General features: G+C 43.4%; 2 protein-coding genes across 2 annotated transcripts; both read right to left on the reverse strand.

Annotated features, from left to right (window-relative positions):
• Positions 1 to 414: 414 nt before the first annotated feature.
• LOC128707165 (sodium-dependent nutrient amino acid transporter 1-like) lies at positions 415 to 5266 on the reverse strand. The gene is made up of 4 exons (XM_053802112.1): positions 4900 to 5266; positions 1832 to 2060; positions 756 to 1762; positions 415 to 677 (listed from the first exon to the last, which is right to left on the reverse strand). The coding sequence occupies exons 1-4, from the start codon at positions 5264 to 5266 to the stop codon at positions 415 to 417; spliced, it is 1866 nt and encodes a 621-aa protein (XP_053658087.1).
• A 5986-nt stretch (positions 5267 to 11252) lies between these two features.
• Positions 11253 to 13774, reverse strand: LOC128709682 (sodium-dependent nutrient amino acid transporter 1-like). The gene is made up of 7 exons (XM_053804692.1): positions 13706 to 13774; positions 13142 to 13448; positions 12853 to 13075; positions 12519 to 12789; positions 12337 to 12440; positions 11599 to 12227; positions 11253 to 11515 (listed from the first exon to the last, which is right to left on the reverse strand). Exons 1-7 carry the CDS (start codon positions 13772 to 13774, stop codon positions 11253 to 11255), a joined length of 1866 nt encoding a protein of 621 aa, XP_053660667.1.
• Between the last annotated feature and the right edge of the window lie 179 nt (positions 13775 to 13953).

Below are 13953 nucleotides of genomic sequence, written 5' to 3' on the forward strand. Positions count from 1 at the left end.
ATTCTATCCAATGCTTCCACAACTTCCCTCCCAGTGCGGGAGACATTGCGCTCATTGACGTGCCGATACGGTTAATTACCCACTAAGGCGAGAATGGCGAGAACAATAGTGAATGTGAACGTCATTGGTTGGGTTTGCAGTCGCCACTCGCTAACACAAAGTACACGCTACTACATCATCGACCTGGGCATATGGGTAAGGGGAAGGCATTAATACAGCGGGTACGGGGTACGATGAACGGAACTGAATGCTAGAATGGAATCTCTCCGCCAGCCGATCGTCGGTGGGGTTTCGGAAAGTAAAATGTCGGATCAGCTGTTGTTCCGGCTGCATCGGAGAGGCTAGCACTGGTTCCCTAGTAATACTGACGCAAGGAGCACGCGCTTCCGAGGTAATAAGAGAGCGTACTTCGCCTTAAACGGAGACGCGATAGGTTTTGTCATTTCTGTGCAGCACTCGTCGTAACCTGGTCCAGCGCGAATCCATCGGTTGGTAGTTGCTGCAGAACTCCAGATATTGTTTGCGCACCTCCAAACTTTCTGGTCCCCAATCGGACAGGGGTTTACCGGCGGCAACAATGCGCTTCTTGAGGGTGGATTCATTTCGCTTCCGTATGGCGAACCATGCCCACACTGGGATCGGTACTAGTGCTCCAACATAGATGCACCAACCGAGAACTGGGGGAACAAAAATAAGGGAAAGACACAGATAGTGAAAGGGAATTAGGAAGACTAGCAATAAGGCTCTCTACTCACCGTGATAAACATCGTCAATACCCTGTGGACGTTGGCTCTTTACCAGCCCAATAATAAGCACGACGATCAGCATCGCTGGCGTGAGCAGCTTCCAACAGAATCGCCACAAGAACCCGGTCCGGCGCTGCAGCATGAACTGAATGTCTCTGGTAAGGTTACGAATGCCATACAGCCAGCAGAACGCAAACAGCTCAAAGATGGCAGAGGTGAGCGTCACAAACTGCACACCATAGTAGTCAAAGTAGTCCAACATCTTGGAACCGGATGGTGTGACGAAGAGTAGTCCCAACGCAAATCCGAGCACTCCGATCGTAACGACCGTCTTCCAGGACTTGAGGCGAGGTGTGCTGTCATGCAGTGCCGTCAAAACACTGTTAATAAGCCCGGTACAGCTGCCGACGCCGAGTGTTAGCAACATGAAGAAGAACAGCAGCGCGAACAGATTTGGCACGTGCTCGAACTTCGCCAGCGCGTCCGGGTAGGTGATGAACGTAAGCCCACTGCCCGGTTTCACCACCTTCGTGTAGTCCGTTTCATTGGTCAGATGGCCCAAGTGTCCGATAATAGAAAATACCAGTGCGCCGGACAGTAGGGAAGTAAATGTATCCAGCCAGGAAATGATCATCGCATCCCGGTAGATGTTATTGCTGAAGTTGTTGTACGAGGAGAATGCAATCACACCGCCAAAGCAGATCGACAGCGAGAAGAAGCACTGCGAGACGGCTTCCTTCCAGACGTCCGCATTCAGCAGCTTATCCCAGTCGGGCGTGATGAAATATTTCAGACCTTCGCCGGCACCGTCGAGCGTGAACGCATACACCGCAAACGAGATCAGCACGACGTACGGGAAGAGGGCAAGAAAGTAGGCAACCTTGCCCGATCCGCGGATGCCCTTCACCATCATGATGGTCATCACGACCCAGATGAACAGTAGACAGAGCGTTAGCTTCCAGTCGGGTGCACCGAACTCCCCCTCAACGAGCAGTCCTTCGCCGGTGACGGAGTGTCTAGAAGGTACAACAACCGAAATGAGAAACCGGCGTCCGGCAACGCGTAAAGACGGCGCTTATGCTTACGTGTAGAACAGCTCGGCGGACGTTTTTACCGGTAGCGAGTTGTTGAACGCCGGCGTTGGGCCGGAATTGGAGGAGTTGACACAGTTGAGACCGGTCCAGCTTACGTCACAGCTGGCCCACGGCAGCGGGCTTTCGAAGGAGGCGATGAAAAATCGGATTGCTGTCGCGATCGTTGCCGCGTAGTATACGATCACCACGCAAATCGAAACCATCTGTGCAATACCGATACCTGCGGAAAAAAAGACAAGATAAGAAGGTAAATATTTGGCGCGGAAGAATGTCGCTTGGTCGTGAATGGAGCTACGCATTTAACGGTCTATAAAACAGGGGATTTTTTATGACAGGTGTGGTGCGGTGAAGGAATTTTTACTTCATTCTCATTTTGCTTAGGGAGTGATTTACCCGGTTAAATTGTTAAATATGTTCTAAAAAGTTTAACGGCACACATAATGCAATAGGTGTTGATGAAATTTTAATAATTCATGATGGAAAAGGGAAAAAATATTTCAAATTTTCACTGGGACTCAATGGTTATAAAACTAATGAAAAATGACTGATGATAAACTAAAGTTATTGTTTGATACAATACATAAATTGCCTAACAATTAGTATAATTGGTTATTGATATGAATATAAATTTTTTATTCCAATAGTTTTCTTCTTTGGTTTTATAATAATCGTATTTTCGAGTAATTCTGCCTTGCATTAAAGTCTAAATACCCTATCAGGACTCGGAGGATGATAACCCATCATTAAATATATCAGTCCTGCATATGGGCGACACGGTCAAGTCCGAACCAATCTGGGTGGGTTATTGAGTCGTTCTGTAACTATTGGGTATTGATCATTGAACTCATTGAAAGTTGAAGAAATATGTTAAAGTTTTCAGTCAACTTTATTCTACTTTGTCAAATTTTCTCATCGACAATTTATCACTTATCTTTGCCGTTTACTATATTGAAAGCACAAAAATGAGCAAATAGGTTCGCCTTCGTTACCCTACACGTTATCTAAAGTTAAAGATAGAATAATTAATTGTTTCACATCCGGATAGTAATGTTATTAACACATTTTTTAAAACCTTTTTGTGGAAAAGCAAGCGAGTAAAACCAAATGACTCAATACAGGTTCGAATAAAACTATTTTATAAATTTCTGACAAGTTAATCTAAAAAAGGCTGTTCAACTGATCAAATGTAACGACTGATCTTTCAATTGTTACGTTGCCGAAAACAATTTAAAATGAAGCCCTGTTGTCAGTAATCGTACAAATAAAATAATCTACAGCGAACGATTGAAAATAAACACGTTCGGTATGGATTCTAATCTTGCCCGAACCATAATCCACATATTCAGTGCACATCATTTAGCAATTGACTTTCAAAGTAATACTGAATGTACTGTTAATATTATTATGGATGATCCTTCATTGGCCAGCTGACGACCGATTGAAAATTATACTATTCATCCTATCGCTTATCGTCCTAGAAGGTTGATTCTGCCAACACTGTTTTATCGGTTGCATCTAACAGCTTATATCTGCTCTTTCGAAACAACGTTTACATCCAGTTAATTCATCTTTCCATCAATTTAATTATCACAATGGCCCTTGTTATGTGGGCAGTGTTGTATAGATAATCCGCTGATGCGGGAATGGATCTGAAGCCATGGGAAGGATAAGACATACTCTCCATTCCCTACCCTCCCCCTCTTCTGAGCAGGCCAAGAGGAAGAAGTATATGTACGGAAACCCAACACTGTTAGGATCCTCTCTCGCTCCCTCTTTATCCTGGCTTCCAGCAGGACTCTAAACAGCTGGAAAACCCCAGTAGGGGTTGGTGTAAAGTCAATGCGAGGCACACTCAACACAACCGCAACGAAAGGAAACCAAGCAGAACTGCATCCCCCGAACCCTGTTCAAGGTTCTTGGATGTGCTCGAAGTTTTTGGTAAAGGCTTCAACTTCCGGAAGATATTTTGTATTCAATCACCACAATTTCCGAATCATCAATGAAAGAACATTGATGAAGAAAATTCGTAGCATTGTAATCCATTTGGAACATTACATTGTGCTTCTTCAATGATTTGTTTTGTTAGCATCATTCGTCGTTCTTTTGGGTGGTTGTCTGCTGCTCAGATTAGCTCCGTATGCGTATGACCATGTCCATTCTGAAAATCAGATTTCAACACCGTTCCACCGGTTACCCGTGGATCTAACAATCCGGGTCCGGGCAATAATGTTACAGGTGAAAAGTTTGAATTTGCCTGTAGCAAATGTTACCGATGTTGCAATATCCATACATTTCGCTAGAAACATTGTTGTCTGCAACTAGATTAGAGCCCCAGGTCACATCGCTTGCCCTCGGTATTGATTCTTAGTGTTTGTTTCCCTTTACGGCCACTGATGCTGTCGAGATGGTAAAACTATCATGCTAGTTTCGAAAATCTAACGAAATATTTGACCGTAAAACCAATATGATTTCATGCAAGTCTAGTTGTTGGTTGAGCAGAAGAGAGAACATATTTCAAATACCAGATCAGATGAATACATGCTGTGTTCCGAAGTCCACGCTTCCCAATGGAGCATTGACAGTATGAACAATCCGTCGAGAGCAGTAGTATGGCTGTTGAATACTAATGATACATGAGCTATTTTCGCATAAAAACATTGTTTAGCAATAGGAATAACATTGAAATACTACAAATTTATTATTGTTAGTTATCATTCAATGTTCTGCCATCAACAACATCTAACAAGCAAAAATAATGCACAAAACTGAGCGAATGCACTTAACGATACAATAGACCAATCAATAAATAAATTGACACTACACATAAAGCACAATAAATCGCGTTCATCCCGAGAAAGGAAAATTATCTTTTGTGGATAATGAGGCTCATTTACCGTACACACCATCCAGTGAAAACATTTTGAATAACTATCGAAAACTGGCGAATGGCACGTTTTGAAACATATCAGTATGCCCCCGTGTCACCAGTTGTGTGCAACCGCACGTGTGGCCCATTTCGTTTAGTTTTCTTCTAAACTTGAATCCAACAGGTACGTTACCTCGCATGATGGGCGACACATCGTACACCTTTACGCTGCCACGGCTCGAAAATTGTCCCATCACCATCTCCAGGTAGTAGATCGGTCGTCCGACAACGAGCAGCACAATCAGGTACGGGATAACGAACGCACCGCCACCATTACGGAACGCGGTCGACGGGAACTTCCACACGTTGCCCAGCCCCACCGACAGTGCGATGCAGGACATCAGGAACTCGACACCCTTGTCCCATTTTTCCCGCTCGACGGCCGGTGGTTTTTCGAGCTGTTCTAACACCGGCGGTGGTTTTGAGTCAATCTGTGGCTGGACCGCTGGAAGGCCGGCATCATCTGCTGTCACGAAGCCAGGATTGTCCGTACCGGACATTTCGCTAGTTGTGCGAGGTTGTTATTGCTCACTGTACTGGTGTGAAATCAATTCAGTACAGCCACTGTACGTGTCCCAGGCACAATAGACACAATTACGATGTAAAATTTTCACCACAAAACACCACACTCACTGTTGAGAAGGGCATCCGTTGTATTTTTAATAGGCTAAGTTAATGCATCAACAGATCCACTAGTACCCGATTCTAATTTACACCTGCTTGGAACGAGGCACGATGATGCGGTGAGCATTCGTTGCGGTTTTTTTTTTGTCTGATTGCAAATCCGAATTCGGCACACTGTATCGCACTGAAGCGTGACGAAAAACAGACACTTGTCAAGGACCTAGTACCGTATGAAGGACAGCGCCACCGAGATACACTCACACACGCTTAGGCACTTGTTCGAGCACTGATACGCATCCAATTGGAGGTTTCACGGTTTGAGGAGTTTTTTGTACCTGCATCGAGTAGTGATTGCGGTCGGTCACTTCCCACACACTCACAGCGAATGATTAGTACTACGCTCAGTAGCTAAATATCGCCCATTTCCTATTCCGTGATTATTCTTCACCACGTTTGCTCAAACTGCAAAGTGTGGCCCGGGCTTCCACCGCAATTCGCACTGGTAACAACGAACACTCGGACAATCTCGATCTCCAGATCGATCGCAAAAGCCTCCGGGAGCGCTTGTGTCCGTTCGACTTGAACGCTCGTTTGCTAGTGAGGTGTACCGATGTCGGCGGCAATTAGTTTATAGCCATCGACCCAGTGCTTGCCGATTCTAATCAGCCGCCCCGTTTGGACGTGGACGGGGCGCCGTACGTCGGCACACAGGTGAACGATTAAACTCCCGATGCGCCGAGTGGAAGGGGACGGCATAACGCGCTTTGATTGTCTCGGAGGTACGTTCTGGGGATTTTGTTTTTGCTAATGTTTTTTTTTACGCACACACACACACATACAGACATAAGGAATTCGATCAAAGATTGGCATGATAATTCACGCATTCACCAGTCGTGGCGAATCCCAAAAACTTGAAACGGGGAATTCTGTTTCCAATTTAGAGAAAAAACGCATCTCACGCCGTTAAATGCAAAACTGGGCTCAGCTGCTAGGCGACATAAAATTAAAGAAGAAGGGGTAGGGTAGACGCTTACGTAAAAGACACTCCAAACCGCGACCGGACAGAAGTTACAATAAGGGTATTTTTTGTTGATGTTACTGTAGCTATTAATATTTGCACAGTGTTCTTGGTGCAGTTTCAGCTGTACGAGATACACTTTACAACGGCAACACAAAAATTGCACACTTCAACGGTGTATATTTGACTTTATAATTCTTCCGCAAGTGAGCGCACACAATAAAGTGGCGGAAAATTATAGCAACGATCTTGTATGTTGCTTTGTATGTTAGTAACGCTGCTGAAGATGTTAATGCTACTAGCGGATACTTTCGATTTTGTTGAATCATTGATCTACTTAAGCTGACACGTTGCGTATTTCCTTATTCTCCCTTTGTTTCCTACTGTTTTATGTAGATTTATGTTTTTGTGGTACTATTTTGAATACTTGTGAAAGCACAATTTATTATAAGATCTTTTCAGTCTTAAGTCATCATTTATGGGTATTTAAATATTTTTTTCGAATTCGAAGTTGTTATATTTCATTGTATTAAATATAATTTTAAGGGTGATTTGTTTTAAGTTTTAAGTTTTTACTTTCATTATATCACAACTTTTGCAACTCATGGTAAATTATTTTTTTATTTCCTTCCACCACATCACATCCTTCCACATCAACAATAGAGCCTGATCTCATCGGCCATTAAGTGTATTAAAGTCCCCCAAAACCTGCTCCCGTGTTATTTTCAACTGTGCTTCGTTGTACGATCAATGGTTGGATCTAAGAGCTGACCATGTTTAGCATTCCTTTTCACCTTCAACATCAGTTCCACTGTTCGGATTCCGCCATTTGGTAAACTGGAGAGCAGCACACACTAACAATTCTGCATTTAACGACTGTTTGACGTAAACCACCCCAAGCAACGGAAAATGTTGCTTTGCTGTTAAGACCGACTGTTTTGGTCAATTCTTGCCCGTACGGTTTCCACCTTCCTCTCGTGGTAATTATGCAAAAACTTTAACCAACACAGAAAGAGAAGTATGATTGTCTAACTATTTAATCACCCATTCCTAGGAAAATGCTTATCAGCAAGGTAGAGACGATTCATTCATCCCAGCTCACGTGCCACACTTGTTCCAACGATAGCAATACTCGCTGCGCACGAGGACCCATATAAATATTTACCTTCAAATGCAATCTTCCCTCGGGGTTTGTTGGAAGGCCGGATCCGGATCCAGATAGAGCTGGATCTCCGCCTTGTGATATACCCGTACGCAAATAATTGATCCAATGTCCCACTAAGCTAAGGCACTTTGGGGCAGAAAGGAATTTCCCCACTTCAATCAATAGGTGCTATAATTCGTTGCCGATAAGTGGAACTGTAGGGCATCAATTTCCTGTACGGTATCTTACTACCGGTACAAGGCGTCTGCGTTCTACACACAAAATAAAGCTGACGTCTAAATGTGAAAGACGTACGCAATAATAATGCATTTTACCCTGGTACTGTCATAGTTTATGATTTAATTGGTATATCATCAGTGATAACACATCTTCCCAGAAGCAGCCTATTGGACAGACTGTTTGTTGAATTACTGTTTTTCGTTGTTGTTGTGTCGCTCACATTCTTTCTTCCCTTTTTGGGCGCATCCGAACGGCATTCGACTAACGCCATGAACCGGCAGAATCTTATATTACCGTGTTATTGAAGCATAATTGCCCTTGGGCTGGGGGTAATAGCTTCAACCTACAAGAAGCTCCCCTTATGCGTGCGGATGTGCGATTTCGTTCTTACACAATCGAATCGAACCAATGCACCTAGTCCTAATCGCGTCCTGTGGTTTTAGCAAACAAACTTCACACTGTCACACCCTGGTCACGTGGTGTCTGAATAACACAAGACGAATCAATATTATTTACACCGCCTCAGATTCGCTATCTTGTCTCGAAAGCAGTAAAAGTTCTATGGACGGACAGTACGCGGACTTTACACCATTTTTTTTTTGTATTTGTTTCGGTGTGGTTAATCTTTTAAAAAGAAACACAATCTGTATGAGCTGTCATATCATTGTAACGTGAAATCGTGGGTGTAGTCCCACATGTAAACATAAAAGTAACCCCTTATTTTTAATATTTTGTTTTTACCCTTTTGAAAACGAAATAGTACATTGTTTGTATAGCATCTAACTGTTAATAGTTGTCGGTAGTTTAAGTCAGCATTTTTTTCAACGACCAATATATTGTTGTTTACTTCTGATACATGCAAAAAAAAAAACATTTGCTTAGAAGTATTTTGAAGTATTGAACACTATTTAAATTTCAACGGTTTTTTTACTAATTTGCATATACATTGCATAAATAGTAGTATTCGCTTTTAAATAATTTTACTTTTTTACTGTTACTTTTTTCTATATTGCTATTTGTTTAGTTTTATTTACTTGCTTTTTAAATTAATCATTTTTTTTATTTATTTACATCGCTATTTAATGAATATCATTTTTTTTTTGTCAAAAACTTGTTCTTATAGTTACAAATAGTTCGCTCAATCATTATGTATTAAAAACAAAAATTTCCTTTCAATGCTGGTGATTGTTCTACGTAGTAGAAACACTCGAAACGTTACACAATACAAATATATTATATCATGCATTGCAGTTGGTACTTCAAATTGAACTTGCGCGAGTCGCAAGAAAACAACTATCTAATAACTGTCCCGATAGTTAGAAAGAGTATTTATATCGAAGCATTATAGTGGGACCTCCTTTTATAAAGCTTCATTATTTTTCTAATATCACAACAGACGTTCAATGTGGCTCTTCAAACGATAACTACCAAAAGATTTTGCGTTCTGTTTAATCGGTCTCACCCTTCATGCTTCGCCAGTCTGCTTGCCTTCGATCAATCACATTCGCGAAACAGCTCACGTATATCGTTCGTATCCGTCGGTGGCATTCATCAGAAGGGAAAGTACCGCAAATCGTCTTGGTTGGGAATTATTCCGCTAGTAGACTTCCCGCACGCGTTCGCTCATTTTCTGGCACGAGTTTTGAGATTCGTACAACCAAGTTGCTGCCGATCGAGACAGAACGTGTCCCTCATGCGATGCTTAGGCTGGGTATCTACCGTGTGTAAGGAAGCTAGTTATTAAACCGTTTCTAACGTACTCTCGAGGCGGCCACTTACACACAATCGTGCTGAGAAGATTACAATTACCCATGGAGTTTAGCTGTGTGGATTACCTGTTGTCATTTTTCGCCGTCCGCTTAATTTTGGATGGCATTCCCAAAGGAGTTGTCCATTTGTTTGGGAATTCCCTGCGGATAACCCGGTAAGCTGGAATCTGGCGGAAACACTTAATGAGCTTTTATCCTTACGTGTGCAGATCGTTTGCTGTGTTGATGTATCGCTTGTTTTCTCTGCTTATTGGTTTAGTTGAGCAAATATTGGGAATCCCTTTTTACTGCCTGTGTCCATCACCATTGCCCGTCATGAGGAGCGTTTGCTTCTTTTGGACACTGGTTTGAACGCATGTTAAATTACGCGTTCGATTCCGAAACAGTGATGTTATGGTGATTTTTGTCAACCTTGGATCAAGCAAGGAATAATTTATTTGGTGTGACGAATGGAAAGTTTTTGCTTTGAGTAAGCACTGGAATGGTAGTGGTGGTTTGGAATTGTCGACGCTACTTTTTTCTCTCCATTGTTATATTTTCGAAAATGTATTTTCATCTAGATTGCCAATGAATAATGAATCATTAGGCATTACAGATTTATGAGAAATAATACAAAAATTATTAACAATCATTATGAATCAAATGATCATATTAGATCAATATTTGATTTATACTTCAATTGATTGACGAAATTCTTATTGACTATTATTAACTATTATTCCTATTTATTATAGATCTCTCTTTTGACTTTTTTTGCACTCAATCATTAGCCAAGCAACGAGGTTCTCGCGGAGTTTTGTCTAGAATTCAATTTTTTAATTAGAAATTTGAAATATGTATCAAGTTTTTCATTGGAAATTTTAAATTTTTCCAAGAAAACGTAAACATTTTAACAACATTTACTTTCCATACAATTGTACTGTATTTTTCAAAATAAACGAAGAAATATCAATTTTAAATGTGCTTCGTAACGTGGAAATAAGTAATTGATTCGTTAATACGCCGCTTTAAAGGAAATTTAAGTTATGCGGATATTCGCGATACGCAAATTTTTATTGGAATGCATTATCCACATATCTGAAGTAATGACTGGAACTGCTTTTGGATTATTTTAGTATATACATTGATTTATGGGAGTAGATTTTCGATAATTGAAGGAAGTAATGAAAAGTAACAAAAAATAATTATCTAAGAAGTTGTGATGGATGAATACTAATGCGATACTTCTTTATTTTATGCTTTGGTTTAAAATGTTTATGTAATAATCCAGAAGAAAATAACCTTTCAAAATATTTACTCCAACGATTCTAAACCGTCGCGAATTTCGGGCGGCTATTTTTTGTTACATGAAATTTGATTGAAGTATTTCAAAATTTGTTAATATCGATTGTTACCAAATTCATATAATTGATTCAAAATCTGAATAAAACCCCCCTGTGTTGTTTTGTAAAACTTTGGTAACGTTTATTAGTATCATAAAAACAGCTGAACGTAAAATTATCTCTATCATTAATGTTACATTTAAGAGTGAACACACAATCTAGAGTGATGTTATTAATGCTAAGCACATCTCGTGTTTTCTCAGAAGGTCGAGAAAATGTAGCGCCCGTACGGTTTCGAAAGTAGCCACGATTAAAAAGGTACTATCACTTGTCACTGGTTGTGATCTTACGCTTGTCGGCCCCACTGCGTTAGCCAATGTTGAACATTCGCTTCTTGATGCGCCTCAAAGCGCTCGTGTGCATCGGATGAATGTTTTGGTACTGTTCCTCCTCGGTCTGGTACTGTAATCGCACCGTATCACTTTCCGGACCCCAAACATCCAGCGGTTCCAGGGCGTTACGGGCAGCTTTACGAAGCGATTCCATCTGCTTACTGCGCCGCCGGTATATCGCATAGACGTACCAGCCGGGTAGTTGCAGAAACGCGACGGCGTAGATAAACAGTCCTAAAACTGGAAAAGCAAACAAACCCTCAGTCATTGCCTCAGCGAGATGACCTTGCGCCGTTAGTGCGCGCATGATAGTTACACCTTACCATTGTACCCCATCGGGACTTTTTGCAGCTCAAAGTCGGCAAAGCTGAAGATAAGAATGAGCAGTGTGGCGGCTGGTGCAATTAGTCCCCAGCACACCCGCCAGTAGAACGAGGTCTCGATGCCGAGCATAAACTTGATGTCGCGGCAGATGCGATCGACGCCGTAGATCCACGCAACGGTGGCCAACTCCAGTACGGCAAACGTGAGCGTTACATACTTCGCGCCGTAGTAATCGATCACATCCAGAAAATCAAATCCGCCCGGTGTCAGGTAGAGCAGGCCGAAAAAGTATCCCATGGTCACGGTGCCCAGCACAACCTGCCAGTGCTTCAGATTTGGCCGCTGGTCCCGGATCGCGGTAATGATGCTCGTCGTTACGCCCAGATTGCTACCGACGCCCACGATGAACAGCATCAGGAAGAACAGGGCGGCAAACAGCTGGGGCAGGAACTGGAATTTGGCAATCGCATCCGGGTACGTCATGAAGGTAAGGCCGGCACCGTCTCGTGCAAGCTTCTGAATGTCCGGCTGACCGCTGACGTACGCCAAATTGCCGATCACGCCGAACACGATGCATCCCGCAATGATGGAGGTGAATGTGTCGAGCCAGGAGATAATGACGGCGTCACTGCAAAACAGAGCCGGTCAAACGGTCGTTCGGTTAAGGATGGTTTGGAAATATTGCGACGAGCGCGTAGGGTACCCGATACCCCTAATTACCACCGGTCACTACCTACCGATGCACATTGTTGCTGAAGTTGTTGAAGGAGGAGTACGCGATAATGCCTCCGTAGCAGACGGACAGCGAGAAGAAGCATTGCGTTACGGCCTCATACCAAACCTAGGCGAGTGAAACGTATCGGGTGTAATGCGGATTGCCTAACTGTAGGAGGTTGCTTGGTCGTTACAACAGGCTTACCTCGATGCTGAGTAGCTTATCCCACTGCGGTGTTATAAAGTACAGTATGCCTTGCATTGCACCTTCCAGCATTACGGTTTGGACGAGTAGAATCAGTATGATCACGTAGGGAAAGATCGCAAGGAAGTACGAAGCCTTGCCAGTGCTCTTTGCTCCCCGGATGAGAATTGTTGCGACGACAATCCAGGCAAACAGCAGACACAATGCCAGCTTCCAATCGGGTATGCCCAACCCGTCGTCCAGTGAGGGTGCCTTATGGATGACTTCCTTTCTGTGGAATGAAATCAAATGTTACAACATTATCTCAAGCAACCGGAAAACTGAGAATAGTTACAGGAAGAACAGTTCGGCCGAAGATTGCAAACTGACGGATGTGTTGGTGGGCTCGAGTTTACCAACAAACGAAGAGTTCACACAGTTTGACCAGGAAGGGTTGCACTCGCTCCACGGTAAGGTGCTGCTGAACGATGCTACAAAGTAGCGAAACGTAATCGCCAACACCGGCGCGTAGTAAGTCATCACGACGAACATTGCGATCGTTTGTGCCACGCCGATGCCTGCAAACGAAACCGTACCGTGGTGTTAATGTTGCTATTGTTGCCATCCCGCCACAGTCACCATACCACGCATAGCCGGCGCAAGATCGTACAGCTTCACGCAGCCCCTGCTAGAGAACTGGCCCAATATCATCTCCAGATAGTAGATGGGTCGGCCAACGATAAACAGCACGATCAGGTATGGTAGAAGGAACGCACCGCCACCGTGTTTGAGGGCCGTGTACGGGAATTTCCAGATGTTGCCAAACCCGACCGAGTACGCGATGCAGGAAAGCATAAACTCAATGTCCCGGCCCCATTTGTCACGCGTCGTGCTCGTGCTGGTTTTCGTATCGTCGCTGATCGTTTGCAGCGTGGTGCTGGAATTCATAGGCTGCAAGTAGACGGGTAGTGGAGGAATGGTTGAGTGAAATGGATTTGCAGTCGATTAACCAATCAATTAACGCCAGTCGAAGCTGCCTACTTGATCCCTTCGTACACTTCAAACAAGCAGGCGCACACGGAACACGATTCTGCCCAACCGAACTACATTGCATGGTCATTGTTGTGAATACGGAAAGCAAAACAAAACTCGGCATCACAAGTGACGCTACTTGTCGGTTACGATCACTGCGTCATTTTGACACTTACCGATGCTACCGACCGATTTTCGGCCTTGCCGTTATCCGCAGGTCCGCCACTGTACGCGTGGTTCTCCATGATTACTCTTGAGGTAACTATCGAAACTAGTGCACCGTGAGCACCTGACTGCGAGTTCTACGCTCACTCTCACTCTGGCTAGTGTTTGCTCCAGGTTCTAGTTTGCCAAACGCGTTGGACCCCGTGTGCGCACCCGATGTTGTCTCGATCGCAACCGACGTGCATTTAACGGTGCCGCA

The sequence above is a fragment of the Anopheles marshallii genome, chromosome 2, assembly GCF_943734725.1.
Source record: "Anopheles marshallii chromosome 2, idAnoMarsDA_429_01, whole genome shotgun sequence".
In the NCBI taxonomy this organism is placed as follows: Eukaryota; Metazoa; Arthropoda; class Insecta; order Diptera; family Culicidae; genus Anopheles; species Anopheles marshallii.

Bases quoted from the DNA above. Each gene is read 5' to 3' on its own strand.
- LOC128707165 (XM_053802112.1), bottom strand. From the start codon at position 5,266: ATGTCCGGTACGGACAATCCTGGCTTCGTGACAGCAGATGATGCCGGC. The intron at 2,061-4,899 runs GTAACGTACCTG...TTTTTTCCGCAG, and splicing joins TGTGTCGCCCATCATGCGAG to GTATCGGTATTGCACAGATG. The intron at 678-755 runs GTGAGTAGAGAG...TTGTTCCCCCAG, and splicing joins TATTGACGATGTTTATCACG to TTCTCGGTTGGTGCATCTAT.
- LOC128709682 (XM_053804692.1), bottom strand. From the start codon at position 13,774: ATGGAGAACCACGCGTACAGTGGCGGACCTGCGGATAACGGCAAGGCC. The intron at 12,790-12,852 runs GTAACTATTCTC...TTCATTCCACAG, and splicing joins TCGGCCGAACTGTTCTTCCT to AAAGGAAGTCATCCATAAGG. The intron at 12,228-12,336 runs GTAGGTAGTGAC...TCTGTTTTGCAG, and splicing joins TTCAGCAACAATGTGCATCG to TGACGCCGTCATTATCTCCT.